At 35.1% G+C, this 14,653-nt stretch overlaps 1 protein-coding gene across 6 annotated transcripts in view; it reads left to right on the top strand.

Annotated features, from left to right (window-relative positions):
- Dgkb (diacylglycerol kinase beta) overlaps positions 1-14,653 on the top strand; it is a 514,351-nt gene that overhangs the window by 145,800 nt on the left and 353,898 nt on the right. For 4 of the 6 annotated variants that reach the window (XM_038336843.1, XM_038336846.1, XM_038336842.1 and 1 more), the window contains 2 exons: positions 2,560-2,592; positions 7,714-7,830. In XM_038336843.1, the coding sequence (XP_038192771.1) occupies positions 2,560-2,592; positions 7,714-7,830 (150 nt within the window). The remainder of the gene's footprint in view (positions 1-2,559; positions 2,593-7,713; positions 7,831-14,653) is intronic. The other 2 variants (XM_038336848.1, XM_038336847.1) reach the window with 1 other exon arrangement.

The raw sequence follows: 14,653 nt of genomic DNA, 5'->3' as shown, positions 1-14,653 counted from the left end.
TCAGTGTCTCCACCTCCCCATCTCGCTGCCCAGCCTACACACTGAGTCCAGAGCAGTGATGATTGCCTAACAACCCTGCAGCTCTGAGGAAGCAAAAGCCCCCGTATTGATATCCATAAAATACTAATTCTGGACAAGTGGCAGCGAAGTGACAGAAAGGTTTGAGTCCCTTGTACAATAATTGTTTTGCTTGCTTTTATGCCTTAACTATTATTTTTTACGAATGCGGTATATAGCTTTGGTGGTTTACTTTTGATCTTAGATTATTTTTTCCCTCACACCTGTGCTTTCTTGTGGTACCTGTAGGTTGTTGCATACAGACCCCTGTGAGGTCACCTACCCTGTTGTGTTTCTTAAGTCTCAGCACTGGCAAGGCATCAGCACAATGGGGGAAGTGCCTGTGTAGGCTCTACCTCATCCAAATCTAGTTCATTTGTCTCTCTCCACCACCAACTCTCTCTGCATTTCTTTTCCAGTGGTCTACTTCCCTGTATTTCCCCATTTGGGGTTTAGAACTTTAAGTCACCATGAAAACAATGCTCAATATTTCTTTTCCCTTTGTATACAGCCATTTCTTTTTCCAAACCTAAAAGCTTCATTGCTTTGACCAGAATAATGTACACATTTTAATTTTCATATCACTGAAGAAAAAAATCTTACATATTTTTAAATTTTATAATAGAAATGTAGCACATACCTTATTTTCTCCCAACCATACAATACTTACCAAACACACTACATTGAAGCCTATCTAATGTATAACTTAGCTCAACCACTGCTATTATTTTTGTTACATATTTGTGTTTCTTCATATGTAAGGCTGTATAGATTCAAATGAATTCATCTCATATGATTGCAATGCACTTACATGTGTAAATAACACATACTGAATACATAAGATAAACTATGCATACATATATACATAATCTATTTTCCTTATGAATTTGCAGTTTTACAGTAAATCACATCCATTGTGATACAAAACCCCTAAATATTTCAGTGAGTATCTTCTACTAATGAGCAAAATTTTCTTTTTTTAAAGATTTTATTTATTATGCATACAATACAGTGTGCTGCCTCCATGTATGACTGCATGCCAGAAGAGGGCACCAGATCTCATTGTAGATGGTTGTTAGGCACCATGTGGTTGCTGGGAATTGAACTCAGGACCTCTGGAAGAACAGTTAGCGTCCTTAACCTCTGAGCCATCTCTCCAGCCCTCTAAGCAAAATTTTCTTCATAATGAAATTACTATACTTATACAAAAGAAAATAATCAGAAATTCCATATTATCACTGTCCTCCTATTCATATTTAAGTGCATGTGAGTATCTGAAACTAATGCTTAATTGTTTTTATTTGTTTATTTAGCCATTAAAGGTTTCATTTTAGACCCTTTCATTGTATTTGGTTGTAATCCTGAACAACTTATAGAACCACAATCATCTCATTTAGTTTTCTAACAAGTTCCTTCCTCATATAATATAAAATGCTTTTCTAACTTAGAAACCTCTTGAGATTCTTCCTGTCCAGGGTCCTTGAGAAAGGTCTCCCTTTGGTTGCTCAAAAGCTTCACAGTTCCCTGGGTCATGGCATAAAACTGTAGAAAGATCAGTAGGAGACAGACAGGGAATGTGGCTGACAGAGAGCTTTGAACTGGATTTGGTAGAAATGAGCACATTTTGCCCATCACTCATTGGCCTACCTGTTCCAAACATTGAGTAGATCAGAAGTCAGGATGATTATTAAAATCAAGAATCTCTCAGTGAAAACTCCTCCAAGTGTCTTGTCCATATATTCTTGTATATATTCTGGCTTCTGATTTTATGTTTTTATTGGATTCCTGAGTGTGCATATGAGTGTGTCCCTTGTGTCTAAATCTGTTTTATGCCTTTGCGTGACCTTTTTTACTTCTGTTTAATTGCTTTGTCTTCTTCTGATGTGTTTGATTTTGTTTTGTTTTTAGTTTTATTATTATTATTTCCTAAGAAACCTGATTGCTTCCTAATAAGAAAGGAGGGGGATGTGGATGGAAGGGGATGTGGGGAGACACTGGGAAGAGTAGAGGAGCAGAAACTGTAATAAGAATATATTATATGAAAAAATCTGTTTTAATAAATTTAATGATTAAGGTAATAATAAATTGATATTAATAAAATTATAACTGCAAAATTATATGTATATGCACAAAGTAAGTAGAAGTGTGTATAGTTGGCAGGAATGTTCATCAATGTAGTCTGAATAAATAAAAACATCCTTTGGGTAGTTACTTCATATCTAACATATTTTTGCTTTGAGTATTCCTTGCTTGAGAAAAAGATGTCCATTTATTTAATCTAGAAAAAGAAATAAAATCCATGAAGAGACTGTAGTTCCAGTTCATGGAGCCCACAAATGTATGGTGTGTGGTGATAATATAGGTGTTCTATTCCCAGATATCTGGTGTGTGGTGACATCATAGGTATTCTATTCCCAGATATATGGTGTGTGGTGATATCATAGGTGCTCTATTTCCAGTTTTGGTTTTTCGGTTTTTATATAAACTTCTCTTTTTCAACAGACTATGCCCACGGCAGGAGTTTCTGTTCCTGAGGTATGTAAGGAAATTTTACAACTGGTACAACTGAAAGTCATGATCATCTTATATGGATGTAAGGGATATTGTCACTGATTCCAAATATTATATGATATTACCACTTTAAAATTAATGCAATAATGTTAATTCTATATTTGTCAACATTTCAATATTGGAAGTAAAATTCATTGTACTTTTAACTATGGGATAGTCTTAAATACTTTTCAATTTCTATTTGTGACAAAATTAGGAATATAAAAATTATATGTCCTAATACATTTAGCAAAAGCTTAAAAGTTACTTTGCAAAGAATATGACTACTGTGATTTGTATTCACATGTGAAATTCTCAATATCAACAGGAAGACATGGCAAAAAGTAGAAATTATTTCAACTCTTTGAGAACATTATTCCATAGCATTTGACAATGATGTGCTGAGAATCCTTTGCTCCCTTAGGAGCAGCCATCACTTCAAAACAAAGTCTAAGCAAGTTTTATGCAGCATATGGCTTTGCACACAACTTCATTAGAATAGTGTGTAGTCAAAAGTAAATCCCTTTATCCCTGCCTTGCTGTAGGTCTAGCAATTGACAACAAACCGAAGTCTTCTTCATATGGTTTTGTTTATCTAAAACGTACCCACCCATATTTGCCACAACTTGTAATTCAGGCTAGGCTCCCACAAAGCCAGTACATGCAGTAAAATAAAAACCCAGTGCCATTGTCCTTGGCTTCTCAGCAGGCCTCATTGTCTGCCATGTTCAGGGAGTCCAGTTTTATCCCATGCTTTTTCAGACCCAGTCCTGTAGTGAGGAGCTGCAGGCAGGCCTGCTTTTCGTCCCGCCCGGCTCCTGGCTGCCTGGCTAGCTTGTGCCCCGAAATAAAAACACATAAACTGTATTCATTTAAACACCTGATATGATAATTCATTTAAATAAAACCTTGGATGGTGAAAAAGACTTAAACAGTCCCAGAGAACTAACAGCTGAAGCAGAAAAGGAACTGATAATGATTGAGGAGAAATTACAAGAGGCACATGTGGACAGGGTGAATCCAGAGCTCAGTTGTATTCTCGTCATATTGCCTTCCAAAATTTCTCCTAAAGGAATTTTAATGCAGAGAGATGATATTATCTTAGAATGGACCTTATTTTTACCACAAAAAGCAAGTAAGAAAATAAAAACTTATGTGGAAAAAGTCTCTGAATTAATTATAAAAGGCAAATTGACACACACACATACATTATATATATATATATATATATATGTATATAGGAAAATCACTCATACACATAAAATTAAAGAAATAAACCTAAAATTAAGAATTTAATAAGAGATTGATATCATTAGACTTTATACCATTCCTTTAATTTGTGCTTTTGTAATTAATTTTAATTCCAATCAACTAAATTTTGCTAGAACTTCCCAGGATTCCTGATAGATTTCAAGGCTTTGTCTTTGGAGGTAATCCTGGCCAGTAAAATATTTAACCTGTAGAGTAGGTTTCTCACAAAGCTGGGTGCAGCTGTGGTGTTCTTTTTTGGAACTGATTAGTGTCTCCAAGCTGTTAAATTTGTGAACCCAGATGTTTGGAGAGGAGTCCTTAAATACCTTAAACGCTCATATGCAAAGATGGATTAGACCACTGCTTTTCTGGGTGACTTTTTATGGCCTTGCTGCAGTCTCCAAAGGGGCCATAACCCCATGCAGACTATTTGCATTGTGGCAAGGTCTGAGACCCAAGTCATGGCTGCTCCTAACTGCAGACTGCTCCTCTTTGTGGCTTTGTATGAAGCCAAGTGAAGTGCGGTTGCCTGTCTTTCATGCTGAGATTGCACAGAAAGGAGAGACTCCCGCACTGGTGATAATCATCCCTCACTACTCATAGCTGTGGAGCAATCAATAGCAGCGGGCTTGGGTATTGTCATGAACATCTCTTTTCACCCAGGTACAAACACTTCGCCTCTTAGAATCAGCAAGGGACAGAAGAGGCATGTTTGTAGAGCATATATTTAAAGCAAGGTCTTTTTTTTTCATTTATTCCAACGTTTTGTTTTCTGTGAGTGTTACCTGGTTTTTCGACTCTGCTTATTATGATGATTATTTTCCGGGAATTCGAATACAATGCATTCCCACGCTAAGATTTGTTTTGTGACTGGAGTCTGAGAACCACAAAACATTGAATTCTGTGTTTCAAATGTCTGCATAGCAAACACAGGTAGTTGATATTTGAAAATGCTCAAATATCAATAACTTTATTTTCCACATTGTGCTTAAATGTTCTATATTCTTTCATGGACTTTTAGAGTACTTCTATTCAATGTTTGAATAATTTCTATTGACTAAAGCAGTAATTTTACCACACTTTATTATCTAGGAGAATTTATCTGACAGAAGGAAATTTGTCTTAATTTATGATTTACAGCTCAAAAAGCTGAAAAAAATGAAACTGCAGCTTAAAAGTCAAACCCAGTCTTTGTCAGATATGGGGTTGGTGAAGATTTTTTCCCATTCACTAGTCTGCCTTTTTGTCTTATTGACTGTGTCCTTTGCTATACAGAAGCTTCTCAGTTTCAGGACGTCCCATTTATTTATTGTTTCTCTCAGTGCCTGTGCTACTGGGGTTATATTTAGAAAGTGGTCTCCTGTGCCCATGCATTGAAGGCTACTTCCCACTTTCTCTTCTCTCAGATTTAGCATAGTCAGATTTATATTAAGGTCTTTAAAACCATTTGGACTTTTAAAAAGCAATACCAGTGTGCTCCTGAAGGGGAAGCACACCATCTTAATTTATTTTTACTTTGAGTTTTTAGGGCACGTACTCTAAGTACAGTACTCAAGAATTTACAGACTTTTTTCATAGTAAATCTAGACAACTCGGGGTGACGCTATCCTGGTTCTGTATAGGAGCTCAGGATGATGTGATGTCTAAGCAGCAGAGGAGTAATTCTACCCACGCTTCCCAATTTCTAATCTTACCCCATAATGGAGTCTTCGTACACACTGTATTTTTGAGAACTACCTATGGTTAAATCTGTAACTTTTAAGCTTTGGAAAGAAATTTACAAAAGTAATCAGAATTATTGTAACTTTCACAGAAGTTATGCTTATAAAAATACCAGCATTTTCATTACATGAAAAGGCAGCATAAGAATTTGAATGAGAGGAATCATAATACCCCATCCACTTTTAGCCATACCAGAAATACACTCAGTCAATTTTCAAGATAAGTTAACTATATTGATTAGTATTTTAATGCAAAAAAATCTAATATATATTCTAATATATTCTAATACAAGTACAAATATATATCCTTTATTTACTTCAAAGATAAAAAGAACATTGCATTTAAAGCTACATAAGAATGCCTTTCCAAATTACTAAAAGTAAAATCCCACATTAGCAAGTATCTAGAGCTAATATGGCATATACATGGGAAAGTAATAGAAGGTACATGGGCAGTCAACCCGTAAAGTTCCCATGGCCAGACATTGCTTATCAATTAGCAGATTGTTACTTATTGAAACTAGATATTGCCCAAGAATTCTAAACGCACTGTTTAATAAACTTTAGAAACTTTAGTGTTTAAATCTTATTTGTTACTCAGTTCTTTATCTGTTTATCTTGGTTATTATCAGACAGTGATTAAAATCTGTGTTTATCAGTAGGAAAATGTTCTCTTCTATATGGGACTTTGATTAAAAACTTGACAACGATGAAATTAGCATTGAAACAAAACTTAAAGAAATAGGGAAGCCTCTTTACCATCAGGCCTAAGACCAGAATGCTGAGGCTATTCAAAGTCATTTTTTTTCCACAGAGTGAAAAGCAGTTGCAGAAGTCGTGAATTAGAAGGGTGGTTACTGTTAACCAGGAACAACAAGGATTGCTATGCCACTGCATAGAGCAGAAAAGGGTGTGTCAGACTGTGTCTTGACTATGGGAAGACAAGGATAAAAGGATGTTGATCCACTAGGTGATAATTACAAAAAATAGGAGAAAACAATGATACTGAGAGTATTTTATTTGTTTAAGCCCTTGATGAGTAGTGCATAGTTGCTCGAGGAATGCTAAGTGTTTTAGGTACATGCAGAGAGATACTGAAAGGACACTTGAGTATAAGAGCTAATATTTGGGATGCCACATGATTTGAAGTTGTGCTTTTAGACATCTTCATAAAAGTGAGGTTGAAAGGCTTGGGATGGAATGAAGTTACTTTGGAAACAAATATATGCTGTCAAGATGACTAGGCCAAGGGAGGGATTTATTAGAGATGTCAAAGAGAATAAAGAATAAGCAAATGATACTGGGACAACACATAGTGAAGTCTTGAAAGATAGGACGATCGGTGTCCTCAAAGCAGAGTGGGGCATGAGTTCAGAAAGTCAGAAGACATTCATTCTGTCACAGCTGTTGGTTTACGTAGAGGAGAACGTCATTCAATGTATCAGTGAGAAGCTTATTGATGATTTGAATAAAAGCTGAGTGGGGGAAAATTACTGATTGGTTTTAAAAGAATAAAAAGAGAGATCACAGGAAAGAAACAAGCAATTCCTATTCTGTATACACATTCGCACATACGTTGTGTGTGTGTATGTGTGTATGTGTGTTTGTGTGTGTGTGTGTACTTGTCATTTGAATTTGTTATGGTAACAAAGGAAGTAGAAGGAACAGAAACTGAATTTCCTAATACATACAGTCTTTAATGTACATAGTAGCTTCAAAATCCATCATTATTTAGAAATCATTTTCAATGTTCGATGTATTTATAAGTACTATTTTAATACTTATAAGTCTTTAAATTTTAATCTTTTCTACAGCTAATGAAATAATAAATTCTCAAATATTATAATAGTTCTCACATACTTCTGATATTGAGTATCTCTGCATCATTACAATTTTCATTTCTTCCCCATGTTTCTTTAACAATGATATAATATTTTGATCATATTGCTATGGAATATATTGATTTGGTTGAAAGAAAAAGTTTTTGTACTTTTCACAACACATTTCAGGTTAGTTTTTGGGTTCAAGTTTATAATCACGGTTTTTTAAAAGACTCCCTTTATCAAACCATTTCTGCCTTTTAATTTTTAATATAATTTATCAAATATGTTTTATATTTTTTTCTTTTTAACAGGAAAGGCAGTCAACAGCTAAAAAGGAAAAGGGCAGCTCTCAGCAGCCAAATAAAGTGACTGACAAGAATAAAATGCAAAGAGCTAACTCTGTTACTATGGATGGACAAGGTTTGCAGGTAAGGGTTTCAAAAGTCCAAATTACGGTAACAGTCATATTTGTTACTTTCATATTCTGAGAAGGGCATATGTTCAGTTATCAACACATTCTTTCATCATGTATATTATCTCAGTAGACTTCTTTAGAAAGCTCATTACTAATTTATCAAAATGTCAGTCTTGTACTTGATTGACAGAATGGCATTCTGGATAGATTAATCATTTATAATGCTATCTCCACTTAAAATAAAATTGGCAAGAAATCTGTGAATCTGAAAGTTAGAACTAATATATAAATTTAGTTTGTACATGTGTTATTTACACATATTATATGTCTCTATCCAGTTATAATCACACACACACCACACACGCACACACACACATGCATATGTATACACACATACACATATGTTGTATGAGTATGATTTTTGAAGAGCTGATTGTGAAGTTATGCCTTTAGGACAGAAGATATACATTCTGTGTGCAATTTTTCTTTTAAATAAAATAATAAAAATGAGGGTATTAAGTGCATATACCTGTATTTCTACATCTTAAATTAAACTCAAAGTACATACATATTTCTAGTTTAAACAAAGAGAAGTTGTTGACATATTTTACAAATTTATAAATTATAGCTATGTCCTCAGACATGAAAAACTCATTCTATCCACCAACATTTTAATCTTTGGAACTGTGTGGTTATTTCATTTTTTCACCTATATGCTTCTCTGAATTATATTTTCTTCTTTTCTTGATGTACTGTATATTTCAGGCTTGTTGGCAACTGCTGACCTCATGGATGACCATGGCATACATTTGCATACAACACTTGTGATTCTAATACATATGAATTTTAATCAGATTTAATTAATGATAGTATCTTTTATAATTGTTAATTTATCTATGATACTAAGTATCACATACTTCATATCTCTTAAGTAGCACAGTTAAGAGAAAGCATAATATGTGTAATAATTGCTTGAATTAGAATGTCGAAAAGTTCACGACACTTAATCATTGCTTACCTATTGACAATGAGTTAGTTTTTGCAATCTAATAAGATATATTACAAATAAGAACTTTCCTGAGTAATTAAATGTAAATGTAAAAGGAAATTTTAAACAAAAGTTGTTATATTCATGTATATAATATTCAATCATGAAAGACTATGTCTGAGAGTTATTTTTGGAAATCATATCCATGTGTTTAATAATATCTCATGTGACTCATTTCAAATTTGAAATCTGTCTACAATTTTGATAGCAGATTTTTACTGTGTGATCCCATAGGTTTTTGCCAAGCACAAATAAAACTCAAATCTAATATAAAATTTTTAGACTGATTAGTTTAAATTTTTAATCATTCTGGGTTTCTGTGTGAAATCTCAGTTTGCTAATTTAAGTGTATTTAATGCATGTTTATGTACATATTTCTCCTCATAAAAAACAAGCATGGATCATTTGCTAATGTTTAAAAGAACACAAGAACTAGGGCACTATTTTACATATATTTGCATAGTTTAAACCTATTTCATAATTCTCTCAATTATCATGAACATGGTGCCATCATAATAGTTGTTGCCATTTTATAAACTATTGTTTTCATGCTCTGAATTGGAAAACTTCCCCAAGTCCCTGCCAATAGTTAGTGATAGGGCCAGGTCTAACTGCAGAATTCTTTGCTGAGATTCTGTGTGTTCTACTCCGATAAGTAGGTGGTGAACGTCTGAGCACTGCACTCTTTCATGCACTATTATTCTGTTTTAAAGCTGACAAAAGTAACTTCTTCACTAGAACAATGATGTCTGTGCTCTCTGGTGAAACAGTCAAATTTGAACAGTCTCATAAAGCAAGAATTCCATGGAGTGTGCTGCATTCTAGGTTTATATGATGCAGTGATATACTATATTTTAATGTTTATTTACTATACTAAATATTTTATGTGTAATTAATATATTATATATTATTTATATAATATAAGCTATATTATAATATTTATTTGAGACAAATCTGAAGTATTTAACCTTCAACCTTCTATGACAGGGATAATCATATTAAAACACAGATGATCAACATTTTTACACTTGCTTCTAAGACAATAATAACTCTTCATAATAATGATGACATGTGAAATTATCAGTCCAAGTTGTAACTTGGTAAATGCAGGCATGAATTTAGACAAAACAGTTGCAAATAAATAAAACTGCATGTTTCAAAAATATTTTAGTTTGAATTCGTGTATTATCCTGTTTATAACTGAGTTCTTCTTGGATGTAGGAACTCACATGGTTTTAAAGAGAATGGAAAAATGGAAGAAAACCTTAATTATTTTATGTAAAACAGAAAGTATATTGTGGTGACTTATCATTTTTGAAACAATATAATTATTGTTTTTGAGATAAGGTAAAATATATACCAGAAAATTAATTTTCTGCAAGCTTTAAAAAGCCTATGCCATGGAGAAGCATTGAGTTGCAGCCCAGTTTGCAGGTAACTCATTGACAGGGGAGATCTACACTGCGTAAAGAAGATTAATCATAGTTAGGCACATTCATCTTCCTCCTTTTCAGCTAACCAGTATAATGATCAGGATTATTATTTCTAATTAGAGGAAGTAATAGATCATGCATAACCCTAGGATGAGTCTCATTAATTAACCCAAGTCCTAGGGGACTTCCAATAGCAGTGGCTTGGCAGTCTGTCTTTGTCATTGCCACACCATAGGTTTACTCTTCAAACACAATATCAAATGCAAGGGAAAGGCCAGTTTTTGACACACAAGAACTGTAATAATAATTAGGATAATCCAATGTGTGAACAAATAAGTAAAAACAACAATTGGTTAAACTTTATTATGAAAACTTATCTTGATCTTAAATATTATGTAAATTTCTGAATAAAAGCATGACTGGAGAATGAAAGAATCCAGCTTTTAAGATTTCAAATCTGTGACAAAGAGACCTTAATATTTAATATCTAAATTCCAACTGGTGTGTTCTTCCAGGCAATTCATTTACCGTGTTAACTTTCTAACTTTATGCTTCATAATGACAAACTAAACATGAACACGTGTACTATGACACTACTTAGCGTGTATACAAAGGCAGTTCATTTCTTTGATCAGGGTGTATAATGCCCTAATCTCACTGACTGTTACTGGTTCTTTATAGTCATTCTAATTCCCTGTTTATGTACAAGGTTATTGTTCTATAGTTTTAAGAACTACAACTTTTCATCAGGTTTCAGGGCAACAGTGGCATATGCCTTTAATCCCAGCATCAGGAGGCAGAGGTAGGTAGCTCTCTGAGTTCAAGGCTAGCCTCTTTTACAGTGAGTTCCAGGACAGCTAGGACTATGAAGAGACATCCTATCTTGGAAAAAAAACTGTAACTTTTTAACTGAGTTCATCTCTCCCTACATATGTTATGTTATAAATAATACATAAGACAGAGCTAAGTAAGATGAATATCAGATCAAAAATTTGGAGTTGTATATAGTTAAAGAAAAGAGCCAGAAGTAAATATATAAATAACTAATTCAAATTTGCAAGATCATTATTCATTTGGATCTATGAGAAATGGACATTTCTAGGCACTGTGAAGAATATGTCTACTAAGCTTTAGAACAAAAACAACCTGAAGGCTAGAGAGAGAGCAGTCAACACAGAACGTTGTAGACAGTACTTCAGAGAAGTAACAGGCACTAGGTGTTCTAAGTCCTGTAAAACTTTCATGAGCATGTTGCCTTTGGATGTGAGCAGAAATGATGTGACTTTACAGTATATTTTAAAAGGCTCACTCCTGTTAAGATTAGTTTATTAGAGAATTGGCCAGCCAATGCTCAACCACCAGGAGCAATGAAACACTGCAGGATTCTAGACTCACCACAGAGCTTTGTAGGTAGAGAATGTTTTGAGAACAGAATCAATCTGGTAAAATGAGGACTAAAGGGATAGTTTATATGGAACTGGTAGTGACTAAAATTGCAAAGTTGACATCAGCTGAGATGTTGAAAGACCTTGGGTGATTGTGGTTGATGAGCAATTCCTGATGCCAAAGAATATAAACCAAATAAATAGACCAACAGGGAAACCGATAAGTTGGGGAAAAGAAAGTATGGATTTTGGAGTAATACATGTCTGACGGTACTCAGGAAGATCAAATATAATATGATCGCTGAAGGCAGGGGCCTCTGTAGGGAGGTGCTGAACTGGACCTGCAACCAATTTAACTCCAGGGAAAATTGCTAAAGAAGAGGTAGGAGAAGGTTAGAAACAAGTGGATTACATGGTTTTCTTTGAGATTGTGTTGTCTCCCTAATGACAATAGGTACACCTATAGCATGCCACTAACATGATAGCCTGCAGTATGTGCTGAATAGGGACAATAACAATAGGCATTTGAAAATTCATGACAGAAGGCCCAGGGGCCTCAACCCTACACAAACTCTTTTTTGGAACTAAGGAATGCTGACAGTGGGAGAAATAGTCTTCCCTAGGGAAGAGCACACTGATTGGCTATCTGATACAAATTGATGAGACCTGAAAATAAACATACAAGTAACGCTGAACAGACTGAGCAGGTTGCATTTAGGATATATATGTATGTTCATATATAGTAATGCTTATAAAAACAGTTAATAAAAAAGAGGCTATGGCCGGGCGGTGGTGGCGCACGCCTTTAATCCCAGCACTCGGGAGGCAGAGGCAGGCGGATCTCTGTGAGTTCGAGACCAGTCTGGTCTACAAGAGCTAGTTCCAGGACAGGCTCCAAAGCCACAGAGAAACTCTGTCTCGAAAAAAACCAAAAAAAAAAAAAAATTCTAAATTTAAGTACAATTTAAATGAGATATTTTCATAAAACTTTTTTCATATGTGTCAGTCATATCAAGCTGTAGAATCAGTACATATGATGTACTTTACAGTACAAGTCAGTTGCTTTAGACTGAGTTTTGTGATTAAAGAAACATAATTTCACTGGACAGATGTCTGGAAATCAGGATGCAGAATTTGAGTTAATGAAAGAGGTGAAATATCGCATCTAATGATACTTTCATGTCTCCTTTTTATCTCCGACAATCTAAGCTATAAAGCAGGGAAATGAAAACTAGTATGCCCATAATGTTGACTGACAGGGGCACAATAGAAGATAAAATAGAGATTCTTCCAGAGTTTTGCTATCAAGTTTTTAATTTCTTTTTCTTAGCGAGCAGGTGTAATATTACATTTGATAAAAAAAAATGAAGTGTGCATGGGGCTTGTCTTTCACTTAGAGTATGCAGCATATAATAAAGTTAAAAAATGAGAAACAAGGCAGTGGCATAGCCAAGATCACTCTCACTGTTTTTGTCCCACTTAATTGGAGTGCAGGGTAGGGTATAGGAACAGCTCCACGTTTTTATCAGGAGTAGTGCTCAGTGTGTGGCATCTTCAAAGTCACCGTTAGGTCTTCTCAATTTCCAAGTCCCATGCTGGATAGGAAAGAGAGGGTCGGTCCTTTCTTCCTTTAGAGAGCACACGCTCCACCAATTCTGGACTTGAATCCTGGGTCTGCAATGACGTAATGCTGCAGACAGCTATGGCTTATACTTGAGACTTTTTTCTCCCACAGTTCGAGCTTTGAGATATCCAAGAGCATGGCTCAGGCAAACTTGTTGATTATGAGGTCTCTTCTTTGAGTTTGGAGGCAGCAAGCAGCTCACTGTATGCTCACATGTACTCTCTGTGTGCTGGGAAAATTGGGGACAGGCGACGCAGTCATAGCAGCTGCCAGCATACTTCACCAGAGGAGACATTAGCATACTTGTTATTTATTCTCTTACCTGACAAGACATTGGAAGCTCAGTATCTTAAACACTCATCTATATTTGTACACGCATGTATTTGAATACAGTCGTGTTCCGAAAGCACCAGAAGCCACTAAGATGAAAATAAGATAGGGAAGATCATTCAACACTATTCTCACCATTCCTTTTCTCAGAGCAAAAAAAAAAAAAAAAAAAACCATTTTAACTTGTCAAACTTGACAAAGACTAGACAGCCCTGCAGGTCTTTGGCTCTCAAAACTAAGACTTCTGTCTACTTAGCACCCACTTTTACTCAAGCAGATAGGCCTTCTTTTTATAGAAGCAAAGGTTAACACAATTTTAAAGCTTTCTCTCTGAGCCTAGAAAAATATGCCAGATTTGCCTGGAATAGCTTTTCTGGTCTGGCAAACGTTCTATGTTCCCTTAACACCTGAGCCCCACAGCCACTATTTTGCCACTGCCAGCACTGAGGGGAGAGGAGATACCGGGTTCGCCGGCCTTCATCAAAGGAGCCCAGACCCACAGTAACTGATGGAACAGCAACACAGTGGTGTAGGGAGGAATGGTGTAGCCAAGCGGACGACTTCTGTAATTGCATCTTGGCCATTTTACTCTCTTGATTGTGAAGAGAGTAATGGCATGACCAAACTTATTACTTCTGTATTTGCATCTTGGGCATTTTACTCTCTTGAATGTGAAATATCGTCATTCTTCAAAATTCTTCAAGTTCTCTTATATTTCTCTAAGTCATTTTACTGATTTATCCACCTACCTTGTCTCAAAAATCGTGTTATTTTACAGAACACCATTTATTGTATTATCTATTCTGTGATATCTTTCTTAGTTCATAATTGTATTGAAAAATGGAACCAAATTTTTAACAGTCTTGCCTATAATTTACAATTATTCTTTTTTTTTTTTTTTTTTTTTTTTTGGTTTTTCGAGACAGGGTTTCTCTGCGGCTTTGGAGCCTGTCCTGGAACTAGCTCTTGTAGACCAGGCTGGTCTCTAACTCACAGAGATCCGCCTGCCTCTGCCT

The sequence above is a fragment of the Arvicola amphibius genome, chromosome 7, assembly GCF_903992535.2.
Source record: "Arvicola amphibius chromosome 7, mArvAmp1.2, whole genome shotgun sequence".
Classification (NCBI taxonomy): domain Eukaryota; kingdom Metazoa; phylum Chordata; class Mammalia; order Rodentia; family Cricetidae; genus Arvicola; species Arvicola amphibius.
The sequence above is the reverse complement of the archived record's forward strand: the minus strand, read 5'-3'. Positions and strand labels throughout refer to the sequence as shown.